General features: G+C 38.9%; 2 protein-coding genes across 5 annotated transcripts in view; one reads left to right on the forward strand and one right to left on the reverse strand.

Moving 5' to 3' along the window:
- The window catches only part of LOC122575219 (tubulin polyglutamylase TTLL4-like), a 234,530-nt gene that overhangs the window by 172,122 nt on the left and 49,257 nt on the right, over positions 1-13,151 (reverse strand). The window lies entirely within an intron of this gene.
- LOC122575222 lies at positions 6,413-7,050 on the forward strand. The gene has a single exon (XM_043743896.1). The coding sequence runs from the start codon at positions 6,559-6,561 to the stop codon at positions 7,048-7,050; it is 492 nt and encodes a 163-aa protein (XP_043599831.1). The 5' UTR covers positions 6,413-6,558.

Genomic DNA, 13,151 nt, shown 5'->3' on the forward strand with positions numbered 1-13,151 from the left:
TTACTTGTACTTACGTATCGATTCAATTATTATCAAACTGAAACGTTTAACTTAGAAAATTCTTGGAGCAACATGGCAGCAGAAATTGCAAATTTCAAACAATTTTTATTTTTAAAATTTAAAAGAAACGATAAAAATTCCAAACACCAAGAAGACAGTAACGCATTATTGACGCTTATGCCAGCTATTATGTTTGTGTAGATATAATAGACTTATGTAATTTTTCTAACACAGTATTTTATATTCTTTTTATTTCTTTTTTCCTAATAAAGTTCGAAGTGAATAAATTTCGTTACATCTCACCACTGAAAACACTCCACTGATCTCACTAAAGAAATAAAATAGTCAAACTCGAAGATGGTATCCCGCTGGGGGTAACCATCCACATGTTATTTAGCAATAAAGTTAGAAAAATTTACCAAATGTCCATCTGGACAAAATTGTAAAGTACAAGTTAAATAATAATGGAAAAATAAAAACTAAAGAAATAAAATAGTCAAACCTGAAGGTGGTATCCCGCTGGGGGTAGCCATCCACATGTTATTTAGCAATAAAGTTAGAAAAATTTACCGAGTGTCCAGCTGGACAAATTGCAAAGTACAAATTAAATAATAAAAAAAAAAATCTCACCAGCGAAATTCTTAAAGCTACACGTTCCTACCATAATATTTTATACTTAAGGGCTGCATTTAGACTCTTGCGGCTGAGTGTACGTACACATAGGTACGTGTATGAGCAATTAAATTGGTGATTCTAAATCAAAGTGAAAGGGGCGGCCTCGAATTGATTAGGATTCGACGACCGTATTAGGAACCGGTTATGAGGCCCATCCGAAGGAATAACGAGGACGAAGGCTGGATTTTTCAAGGACCGCGAAACACGACTCGGACAGACGGATGCTGGTTGACGTGCGGCATTTCAAATTCTTCCTAACGAAACATTCTGGGCGAGTGTCGCGTATATCTGTTAAGGTATCGACCGGTTTTCTCATCTCGCGTGCAACATTTTTTCTTTTTTTTTTTTCTTTTTTTAAACGCCACGCAGAATTTGAAAATTCGAGAAAATGTGTTACGGCCGTTAACAGGCGCCGGTTCGATTGAAAGAGCTATAAAAGATTTTGGTGAGATAAGGCTTGGCGAAGCGAACAATTTTTCAGGATTAAGTGTGACATTCGATTATCGGTTTAACGTAACGTGGAGCGTATATCCGACGCGCGATTAGAATGTTAGTTGGGAATTAGTAGAGCGTAATTCCACAGTTTGTTCGGTATTTATACGTCCTATACAGTCTACTTGTAAAATATTTCTATATATTGGGATGGCCTTAAATTATCTGGTATTACGTTATCGAGATTGTCTCATCAAAAATTCTGTTCGAAATTGAGAGGGAAGGAACCAGAGTTTCCTTCCTCGTGATCTTTCTATTTGAAATGTGTCTTTGTGATATCTGAGAAACGATGTATCATTTTAAAGGATACAGAGAAAATTGTAAATAATTATACTTTTTTTACAGAAAATAATAATTTTTTCCAATTCGTCGACGAATCAAAACGATGCAAGTAATTTTTCTAGTGTTGAAACGTTTTAGTAGGTAGGAGATAAAAATTTGTAGACTTTGCACGTGACTTTTAGACATCGTTAGTATTTTATATTGCTATTAAAAACACAACGAGATGCTTATTAAATTGGATTGCGTATTCGCGTGATGATAATTCGGATGACAGGAGACTATTAGTCTTATTGATTATATCTTGGTATCTTGGTATTAATATCTTGATATATTATATTCGATCAATCATAAAACACTTTTTATAGGTGAAATGTATCTTTACGTATCTTCATCGTTCAGGGAATTGTATACGACCAAATGCCAAAGATAACACTGAAAACTTCGTTTTATGCAAATCACGGATTGAAGCGAAGAGCGAAACACCTTGAAATTATACAGAATACGATACACTTCGGCCACAGTTGTACTAATAAAATACAATCAACATATATCTAGAAAGTACGTTTCCTCCCAGTCGTTCAAAAAATTATGTACGACGCAATATTGAAATTGAATAACTGCGTTTCATGCAAATGAGAAATTTAAACGAAGAATAAAACAGTTTGAAATTACACGAAATGAAGAATCATGTTCAGATAACAATTTCGTCTCGATTTATAAATATAAATCTCGGTCGTACGAACAATTTTATACGGCCAGATACTGAAACTAATAATAATAATAATAATAATAATAATAATAATAATAATAATAATAATAATAAATAACATGCAAGCAGAGACTTTATACCAACAACAAATCACCTTGAAACTATATAAATTGTAAAACACGGTCAGGTAAAAATTGTACCGCGATATACGAATGTTAGTCGTTCGAAAAATCATTTACGACTAAACGATGAAAATAAATGACTTAGTTTCGTGCGGTCGACGATGACCACACGAACTACGAAACACCTTGAAATTACACAGAATGAAAGAGGACTTACTCAGAACTATGATTGTAATTGTTTTCTCATCGAGCCCCGAAGCAAAATCTCCTCTCGTGTACGAACTTACCGAGAGATGTCTGGTCGCGCAAACAAGAGAAAAAACGAAAAAGGAAAAACAAACTGACTGCGAAGAACATAGCTCGAGAAGAGCAAAAGCACGGCTGTCTTCATGAAAGTAAAATCATTTCCTGCCGCCAGGTACGTGCTCTCTCTCTCTCCCTCTCCCTCTCTTTCTCTCTCTCTCTTTCTCTCTCTGCAGGTTTGACGAGCACGCTCGCTTCACCTGCCTCGGAATGTAGCTGCAGAGCGCAAAGTGAAAACAAATACCCCTGATGTACCTGTCCTCGACGAGGGCAGCAGACGGTACCCCACGAAGCGGTGCATCATGGTGGGCCCTACGGGATTTGCCACGACCTTCGGGAACCCTCGTTCCAACGTGGACAGGTTCCTTAGGGAGAACGTTGTGCTCGTGCTGTTCTTCGCTTGTCAGATTTTCCAAATATCCAAGGACCATATTTTTACTATTTTCCATTAGACGCTAGCTATTATTGGCAACTAAGTGATTGCGGATTTTGTCATTAAGTGGTATTGACAAAATACGCAATCACTTAGTTGCCAACCCAATAGCAAAATTCCAGCGAGGGGGTGGTTTGTTCGTAGGAATAATTCTATCAGTGATGATATTCCTGAATATTCAGTTGTTGGAAATATTATATCGTATTTATATTTAGAAGCGCGAGGGAGAATGTTAGTAAGCCGTTAGTAAGCGCGTTGAATGCAATGCAACAATGGGTGGAATTTCACCCCATGTGAATGCTGTTTTAGCAGGTTCACTGTTACAGTTGTCATCGGCTGTAATCTTTTACAGTGATTAGAATGAGATAAATTTCCGGCAATGCACATAACTCGGATAGTATCGTTAGAAGAAACTACGTAAATACAATATAATATTTTGCAGAAATGAATATTTATTTCAACTTTCATGGCGAAATATATAAAATTTTGTGTGTTAGTATCATTGCACTGTAATATCACAAGTTTAAAAATTCTGAAAATATCGAACGACGTTATTGCTGTTTCCATAAACACTAGCCCATTAGAACTCGTGTCATTTCAAGCAATACGATAAAACAAAGAAAAAGAAAAACTAATAATTCTACAACAAAAATCACTTTGGAAGTAAATAAATTTCACGACGGAGAAAATAGAAGGAAATAATTTCATGTTTCACGAACAAAGAGGCGAAGAAAGAATTATTTAAAAAACGAATAATTTCCTAACAGAAAGAAACGAAACGTTTAGTTTCCCAAAAAAGATCGTTCGCGTCAACAGGTTGACGAAACAGGTAGTTCGTGACGTTCGTGAAGGTGAACAGGTAGCTGGAAAAAAGCTGCTTGCCGAAAAACTTGTTAATTCGACAGATCCATAGGGGAGGCAGTGAACTAGGTAAGAAAAAGAGAAGCAAAAAGAATCCGAGGTTGGAGGAAAAAAACGTACTTTTTATTCCAGTCTCATAACACACGCCTGGTGTATACGAGGGTGTGTACGATTCGCTGCAGGGATGCAGACAAGGGGAACGCGGCTCTCATCTGGTCGAGGAAAAAAAAGCAAATCTCCAGGCGTAGTTAACGACTCTGAGGGGTGCCATGCTATCTCACTACGTCTAGACGCTCGATGCTCGACCCTAAATCTCTCGAGCACGCTGGGGTAATGGAGGAAGCCGACGAACATTATTGCCGCGCGTTAATTACTATAACTTACAGCCCTCTGCGCCAACTTGTTGATTTAAACGTCGCCGAGTAAACGCGATCCAACTCCCTTCCTATCGAATGTTTCATCTAATTGGACGAATTAATCGTTGCGCGGACGGGCATAAATATTGCGCGCGAAAATGGAACGCCAGATAGTTCGATTATCTTTAAAAGATGCAGGCAGCAACGTTCGAACGTTCTATATTTTCTATTCCTTTAATTCGGTTCGTATGGAAAATCGATAATAGCGAGGAAGAGACGCAGCGGTGTATTTTGAGAAGAATTTCGGGCATTTTAACGGAATGTTAATTTTTAGCGACAGGTTACATACACCTTCATTGGATTCGTATTATGCTTAAATTGCTAGATATATGATAAAGTGGATGATAGTTTGGGGAGATGCGAAACGATGCAGCGAATACGTTGTTGGAGAGTAAGGATTTTAAGGAACGTATTGATTAAACGTGTCTTTTTGTACGAAAGTTATTTGTTACAATGAGAATTCAATCGACAACGAACATGTTAAAAGAATTTTAAAGAGCAACAACATTCTTTGTGATTAATAATTAAATTCCTTCCGGAGAAGGAATTGGTGATTTCTACCGGAAATTCGGCGCTGTAATACGCCATGTGAATTTTATTTATTCATCAAGAAGCACGAGATATCTCCTCCGACACGATAACAGCTTGAAAATAAGCGGAAAGTCGAAAGCGATGAAGTAAGAAGGAGATGATAATTCGACAGAGGAATGCATATGTGATGTACTCGATTTCATCTTTTAAGACCAGTGTATCCAGAGCGGCGAAGAAAGTTAATGCTGGAATCTTTCAAGGAGCTTTAATCGTGATACGACTGTTAACGAGAGAAACGAGCTCTTCCTACCTCGAGAAAAGATGGGATTAAAAAGGCGCATCGTCTCTACAGGTAATCCCACCGTGACGTAATACCATTAAGATAGGTGTAACAAAACCTTATGGTACCATTAACGAAATTAATAGCAACATTAAGAATCTTGAGAGCGAAAATCTTCCAACGAGATCGACACATACTCTCCAAACCAAAGAATTTCTTCGTAAAGAAAAAAAATACCAAAAAGGTATGTACATTTCGAATTGATTGAAATTCCAGCAAAAGGTTCCACTTAAGCCTCGGTCTACGGGTAAACAGTCATCGAAATCGTTTCCATCAATTCGGTCCCTTTCTGCTAGAAACCCCAAAGAGAACCGCGCGGTTGAATTCGCCTAGAGCTCGCGTAACAAATGAGAAAATTAGTTTTTATAATTACGAAGAAGGTAGCGGCGTTTGTAACTGTGCTGTGTGTATTTCAATTTACAAAGTTAGTCGACATAGCCTCTAGCGATTGTGATACGAGCTACTCGTTTGACGAAGAGGTTAATTTCGCGGAATAAAAAGTAGAGAAAACTGAGGAAAATTGGTAAAATTTCGAAAAGCGGTGTTAACCACTTTGGCCTGTGAACGATTCATATACGATAATAATAAGACGATATAGCAAGGCGAGAAGCGAGCTACGAAGAACAGCGTGTATCTTACCCTTGTGTCATCCCGCTAGAGCCAGCTTCTCATCTCTCAATACTTACTCTGGTTTCGAACGTTGAAGAGACCTGTCGCGAACAGGTTCGAACTTGTCCTCCCCCGAAAACGGGCAAAATATCCACCCTTTTGATCGTGTATGAGTAAAAGGGCCGAAAAGGACCCCGGCGGCTTCTGCTCTTCTCGGGATGGAAACCGGAGAGCAGAGCGAAAAGGAAAGGAAGGATCCACCTAGGACGAAGGTCTAGCGGGGGTGATCGCGGGGGTAGGTGAAGAGGCTATGCACAGGTCGGGGTGGTAGGTTGGATTAGTGTCGGAGGGTGTCAGAGGAGGGAGAAGAAACGGCAGATGGTCGGCGTGGACCCTGACGTGGGAAGCTCCGAATTCTCCAAGTTCCCACAGCCAGAGTGCACCTGCCCTCCCCACTCTGTCACCCCGTGCTGCTCGACGGGGCCTATATAAGGTCCGGGGTTGCTCGTCTAAGGCATCATTCGCTCACTAGCGTTTCGTTCCAAAGCAACTGAGAAAACCACGAATACAGCCAACAGCATACGTATATCTGTCTTCGATTTTCTCTCGAAGTAGCTTCGTAAAGAACACGCTTTTTCGAGATTTCCAAGTTCGAGTCGAAGTACAGTTTGCGCGCCGATCCGCACGGTTCATTCCGAGTCTCGAGAGTGCACGCACGGACGTACGGACGCGCTCCTCTTTAAAACCGGTTCAGTGTTGAGAATCAGCAAAGGACGAGAAGCAAGATGGCCGCCACCACAATGAGCCACGTGTTCGACTACGAGAACGAGCTCAACGATAATCTCTACAACCTGAAGATGTCGGGCAAGAGCACGGCCACCAGCAGCAAACGGGTCAGAAGCGTGCTGAAGCCCATTTTGAGATTGTTGAAGAAGAAGACCAACAGAGGGAAATACGTCAAAGACCAGAAGGCCGTGCCACAAGTGGAGATCTTCACCGAGGAGGTGGACAATCAGAATAATGCCAACGAAGCACTGGAGAGGCGACTGTTGGCGGAACTTCAGGACGCTGAGGAAGGAGCTGCCATCACTGTCTGCTTGGACGGACAGATGACAGTCGTACCGGTTGTACCTGGTCAGTGCTACGTGCCCGTTCATTTCGCGCACACCCACGCTGGCGACTTTTATTGGACGACCCTGAGCATGGCCGACAGTGACCTGTGCTACAAGGAACGCGCCTTCTCTCAACATCAAACACCTGAGATGCAGGTCGCGTGAAAAACCACATCATCGGTGTACGATCAAGTTCATCTACCTCATGCTAGAACAACCCTCGAAAATCGATCTTCGAAGTCGATGATGAGGATTCCTGGAGACCTTCGGAAACCACCTGCGAGGATGGTCCGTCGTACAGTCCAAGTGATACGAAGATTCGACGAGGAATAATCAAAACTTCCCGGGGATCAAAACGAACAAAGATGATATCTACAAGATGGAGCTGGGGAGAATATTTGACCTTGAGGGGCTGCCACTCGCGCTGCCAGACTGCCTTTAGATAAGATAACATCGAAACTGTGATAAATAGATTTAGTTTTTTAACTGATCTCTAAGAATGAAATTGTGAAGTTTCATGACACTCTTTTGGCTCAATGATCAGTTGGAGAGAAAAATATTCTATTTTTTTTCCTTTTTGTACTTCTTTTTTATTCATTGAATAATGCGATAGAAATTTTATCGCAATTGTGATATTCGTACCTACTAGATTAGAGTTATTGTATACATTGTGATATTGGCTTTAACAGTCGTTCAGACGAAACTTCCTACCGTCTTCCAGTTTGTTAAGAGTATAAATAAATTTAATTCTAAGATGAAATCATCCGATTCGTTATTCATTCCCTTCCTTTAATTATTAAGTTCTTAGCGATAAGTCTCGACCTTAGTCTTTCATATATCTAGAGAATCTTCAACTTCTTCTGATCGAATCAAGTTTCTCAACTCTTTTCTGATTAAATTAAACTTAAATGGCGCGACGCTACTTAAAAATACGAAAGACTCCTTCGATCAATACCGTAAAAAGATACTTCGAGAAAGGTTTCCCCTTTTAGACGAAATTCCCTCGTTTCAACGATTCACCTGTGATCTTTGAAATTGGTCAGCCCTTCATAACCGGCTGTATTTTCGAACAAAGGTTTGGAGACTGGAAAGGGTCCATTCATACCTGAAACTGGTTTAAGAAAGCCTCGGGGGTCTTTTCAGCCCTTCGTTCTGCCCAGGAAAGATTCGACAAATCCTTTAAGAATTTCGGATTCATCATTGGGAGGAAAAAATTCGACAGGAAATGGTATAGAATTCTGTAGAGTTTTTGGACAAAACTTTTCCTTGCCGAAGTTGATGGAAGTTTTAGGGTTCAGAATGTTTCTCACGAAATAAATAGGCGATTTCCTAGAAACCTCCATCGCAATCAGAAAAGCTTGTCATCAGAGATTACACGTATTTAATTGCAGCAACGAAATTGAGGGTTCTAAGAGATTCGTACAATCAGATTTCTTTTTTAAGCTAATTAAAGAATCCTTTTATCTTGTACGCTCCCGTTCAATTATCCTTTTTCACACAATTAATCAATGTACGCACCTGTGGATCCGCTGAATGAAGTAGAACAGGTTTCTTACGTAATCAAGAAATTCGACATTTTCATGACTCTCGTCTTGCCGAATAAAAATTTCTCCAAATATCAAATCCATCACGATTATTTCACCTATTTCTGCTTTCTATTTTATTGATATTATTAACGCGTATTTAACAAAATTACGCACGTAACACCTCCAGGACTGGATGGTTCCTCTTAGGCTACGAGAAAACTTATTTTTCGAACGATTTTGAGAAGGATACATAATACGCTAAAATCGAAGACTATATTTTTATAATACTGCACACCAACTAACGTTATTTCAAACGAATTATTATCTTACACTGCGAACACATTATTTTAAAAGGCACGACAAAAATTGTTCACATATGGCCTAACTTTATCAAATGTCCAGCTGGACAAATTGTAAAGTACAAATTAAATAATAAAAAAAAATATGGACTAACGTCAGATTATTTTTATGCAACTCAATTAAAAAAAAAAAAAGAAATATCAAATCTGCTGAGACATAGAATATACAAAATAGATTTTATTCCAGCTATTAAACGAAAACTCGTTTGTTGAAAACACGCACACGTGTTGCCCATATGTGACAAGCACATGCCCACCAAGGTGCATGGGGTGCATGAATTCACATCATTTTCCATGACGAGCTGGGGGTAACCGACCCCAGAAAACTAACAAAAGATTGCGGCATGCTTGATGCTCGTGCATCAGACGGTAATACAATAATAGCAGGGGTGCATAATTCGCCGATAGGGTTAATCCAATTTTATGTTTATTTAACGGTCAGCAGACCGCGAGTGACCGAACGAGGGATCGAAAGCGCAAATGTTACGTTAAAGAGTAAGAATAGCGCAACTTATCGGTGAATCTCAATTAACACATAGTAATATCGTATCTGGAAGAAAAAAAAAGGAACTCTTTAGTTGCTTACTTTTTATTTTCAAGTGCTCGTTGGATATAATACAATCAAAGAAATACATCGGCGATAGTGGTTTTAAAGACACACTAATTAATTCGGTAAATGGAAGTAGGTAAATATAAAAATTACCATCTTGTGTTATCTTATAAACGTAATATCAAATGGAACGCAGCTATGTAAATTCGAATACTTCGAAATTACGAAGAAAATAAACGATATACGTTGGAAAATTTAAAAAATGGTTAGGTAGATCCCTAGATTGTACCCCGAGGAGTAGGCAACCCTTTGTATCACTCTGCATTAGGACCAACCCTAAGTTTGCACTGCCGAAACCATAAGTTACAGACTTTCTATTTTCGCAATTTACTAAAATCGCGCAGGTGTTTGCGGCAAAATTCGTATCGACTCTTATTAAGATAGAAACATTACTTTATATGGTTATACGTTTTCATCGTATCACTTTAATTATAACAATCCTAAAATAAAAAAAAAAAAAGGAGCTGAATTATATCGATTTAATTTACTTTATACCACATGCATGCTACACGAAGGAGAAATGCATTTCGAATTTAATACGGCAGAAACCGGTGAGAGTCGAAAATGAAAGATAAACGGTCTTAAAGGCAATTATGTCACTGGCATCAAGCAAAACTGGACACACCACATTTCCGTTATACTGTAAATACCAGGCATACAGTATGTTTCATCGACGAGAACAATTTTTCAATCGCTCGTCTATAACGCGAATGATTTATACGTACGATATTATTATACACCGCTGATCAGCCAATTTCTCCTTCGCTCTGTTTCTTACCACGCTTTTTTAACCAAATCGATTTCGAAACCACGAGTCTGCAAATTTCTGCTCTAATCCCCTTTTCAGACGATTTTGTAGATACATATGCGTAATATTATTCCTCCGAATGTTCCTTTTATACATCACAAGCTAACCAATTTCTCAATCCACCGCGTTATTTCACCACGTTTTTCATTTCTTTTTTTTTTTTTTTTATCCTATCAATTTCAAAGCCACAAATCGGCAAATTTCTGACCCAATCCCTTAAAATATTTCTCATAAAATTGTATCTTCGTTCGAGTGGGTCCAACCAGTAATGAAAGAACCTGTACACACTTAAAGAGGATAAACAGGACAGAGACGCGAAATGTATCAATTATACAGACTCCTTTTCGTCGATCGGCTTAATCGACGGCGTTTCCATCGGCGAAATTAATTCATTACGCTCGCATCGCCGATCCGTAGCTACCCGAGGCGGTCCTCTTCTTTCGTCTTTTTCTTCTTTCTTCTTTGGATACCGGACCTTCGATCGAAGGCAGTGCAATCGATCGGAAAGTATCGACAGTGTCGCAACAAAACCTTTTTCTCCCGAGTAATTGCCATGATTACGGAGTACAGGGCGCGAAATTAGTTGTTCGCCGCAGATCGGAACGTCGGGATATTAAAAGAAAAGAAAGAAAGAACAAATGGGGGAAAAAATGCTCTCTCGCGTAAGTCGGTCGCGCGTGAAATTTCGAATATTCTCGAAAATTGATTGTTTTGCCATTCTTTTTTTTTTTTTTGCGGCATTTTTGTGCTGCATAAGGCAGCTGTCACGCGCGTATGTCGATATATCGAACATCTTTGTCGCGACGGAAAATTACATATTCGATTGAAAATTATCAATGCAAGGCGAAAAGACCCTTAACGATCCGCTACTGACCCGGTTATTGATTCTCTGAAAAAACCTTCGGCACGAATTTCTTCCTGTTTCGATTATAATTAGGTGGGCACGTACAGTTTCTTTCAAAAGTATTCCACCACTTGTAGAAACTTTTATGAACGTATCACGCGTGTTAAACGGAACGTTTCATTAAAGTAATTTAAATTTCATTAGCATCGCAATGAGACACGATTGTCGCGATTATATTGGTACAATTTGAAACAAATATCTTACGTTTTGTTATTAGTCTTCTCGCATACTTGTCGTTGTTTTTCGATGATAAATCTGGCTTCAGAGTTTGCGGAAATAAACTGCTCTGAGAATGGAGAAGAGAATTTTCCGCCCGATTTATCGAACACTTTTTCAACTGACTTTACGTTCGAGAATTGTTGGAGGCAACGTGTAATTCTTGACTTAATCCTTAATAATTAATCCTCATTGAACTGTCTCAAAGTCTCAAATTCTTTTACAAATTCTTAGATGCAAATTTTTCCTTTCCCTTTGAGTGTAAAATCCTGCGAGCCGGTCGATTAACCGTCTCCTTGGTAATCGCACCAATTATCACAACTTGTACGAAACACTATGACCATCAAGTGCCCTATATTATCGTAACATATGAATTTTACTGTACAACGATCTTCTTTTTTGATTTGATTGAACGAATATTCGCGTTTGCATTAACACTTTCTCCACGACCTGCGCTAACCGTGACCGCCACTTTGCACGTTATTTCCCATCGAGGAACGCTATTAATAAATAATGTTGTTACCTCAAGAATGGATGTTTTGCCCGGCACGGAAACGAGGAGGTACGAATTATAAAAATTGAACTTTCCTTTCTCTCCCGCATGCAAATCGTTCTCCTTGTCGTACAGAGTACGAGGCTAAAATTGTCGGTCCTTTAATGAAACAGTACGGAAATTGTTACAGAGTGAAACCGTGTGGATTGCACGGCTCAAGTGATGGAATACCGTGATCGGATAATATCCGCTGTAATTCGGATCAATCGTTCGAAGGTGTTTACCCCCTGCCGCTGCCGAACATGCACCAAATGGTCAGACATAAAAGAAATGGAAATTAAAAGGTAGTTACGAAATGACGAAATTGGATTATTACGAATTGATTATACTCTGTGTCTCTGCACGATGTCATATGCTGTCGCAGTAATTCGTGTCTTTTTTCAACCTGTCTACACCTGTCTCATAAATCCCCGAAATCGATGTCCATCGTCACACCGATGTGTATTTGTTAGAATCATTCAATATTGGGTTCTGTAATGATATTTATCATCGGTGATTGTACGTGTGCGTATGATCTTTAAGCAACAACACAACTAGACGTAGTGGTTAATCATAAATTATTATGAACGCAGTTTGGTCTACTAGGTCGAACGATTTTCATTTGAATTTGAATGATGTATTTTATATGAATTAGTATTAAACATAATTTCCTATAGGCAATAGAGCTGATATCTTTCTCTGGTATCTCTGGAATACCGGCATCTCATCTTCTGACGAAGAATACAGGTAGCGATGAAAGAGCAAAGGGATGAAAGATAAATTAACACCTTAGCATCTTAGCAATTAATTTATATTTCGTTATTAGAGATCGATCGTGTTTCTCAATTTCCTTTAGAAAAAGTAAAAAATATTGAAAATTGTCGGTGATCCTAAATCGATAATCAAAGGTTGCGCTAACGTACCCAACACACGCAACCCCATTGAATCGGCAGATTGCCTAGTGCAACATATCGTGGATTCCACTAGGACGATAAAAGCAATACTTTTTCGCATAATTTCATCGATATTGTACTTTAAGGATATCTAATAAAATATCGCTTTTGTGAATTCTCCCTGCGAGGAAGAGGGATGAAACAATTTTTCTGAACCGCAACATTCTTCTTGTTAAATAGCGCAATTTTATTAAACACTTGCAACAATCCCGCTGTAGTAAAAAGTTTGAAAATCAAGTTTCATAGACATCGTAAACTCGACGATTTCTTAGATACGTCATTCTTCCAGCAAACCATAGTTACAATAACATTGACCGACATCGTCAAATCGTCGGATAGTTCGTTGCTAACACGCTAT

Source organism: Bombus pyrosoma, linkage group LG14, assembly GCF_014825855.1.
Source record: "Bombus pyrosoma isolate SC7728 linkage group LG14, ASM1482585v1, whole genome shotgun sequence".
NCBI lineage: Eukaryota > Metazoa > Arthropoda > Insecta > Hymenoptera > Apidae > Bombus > Bombus pyrosoma.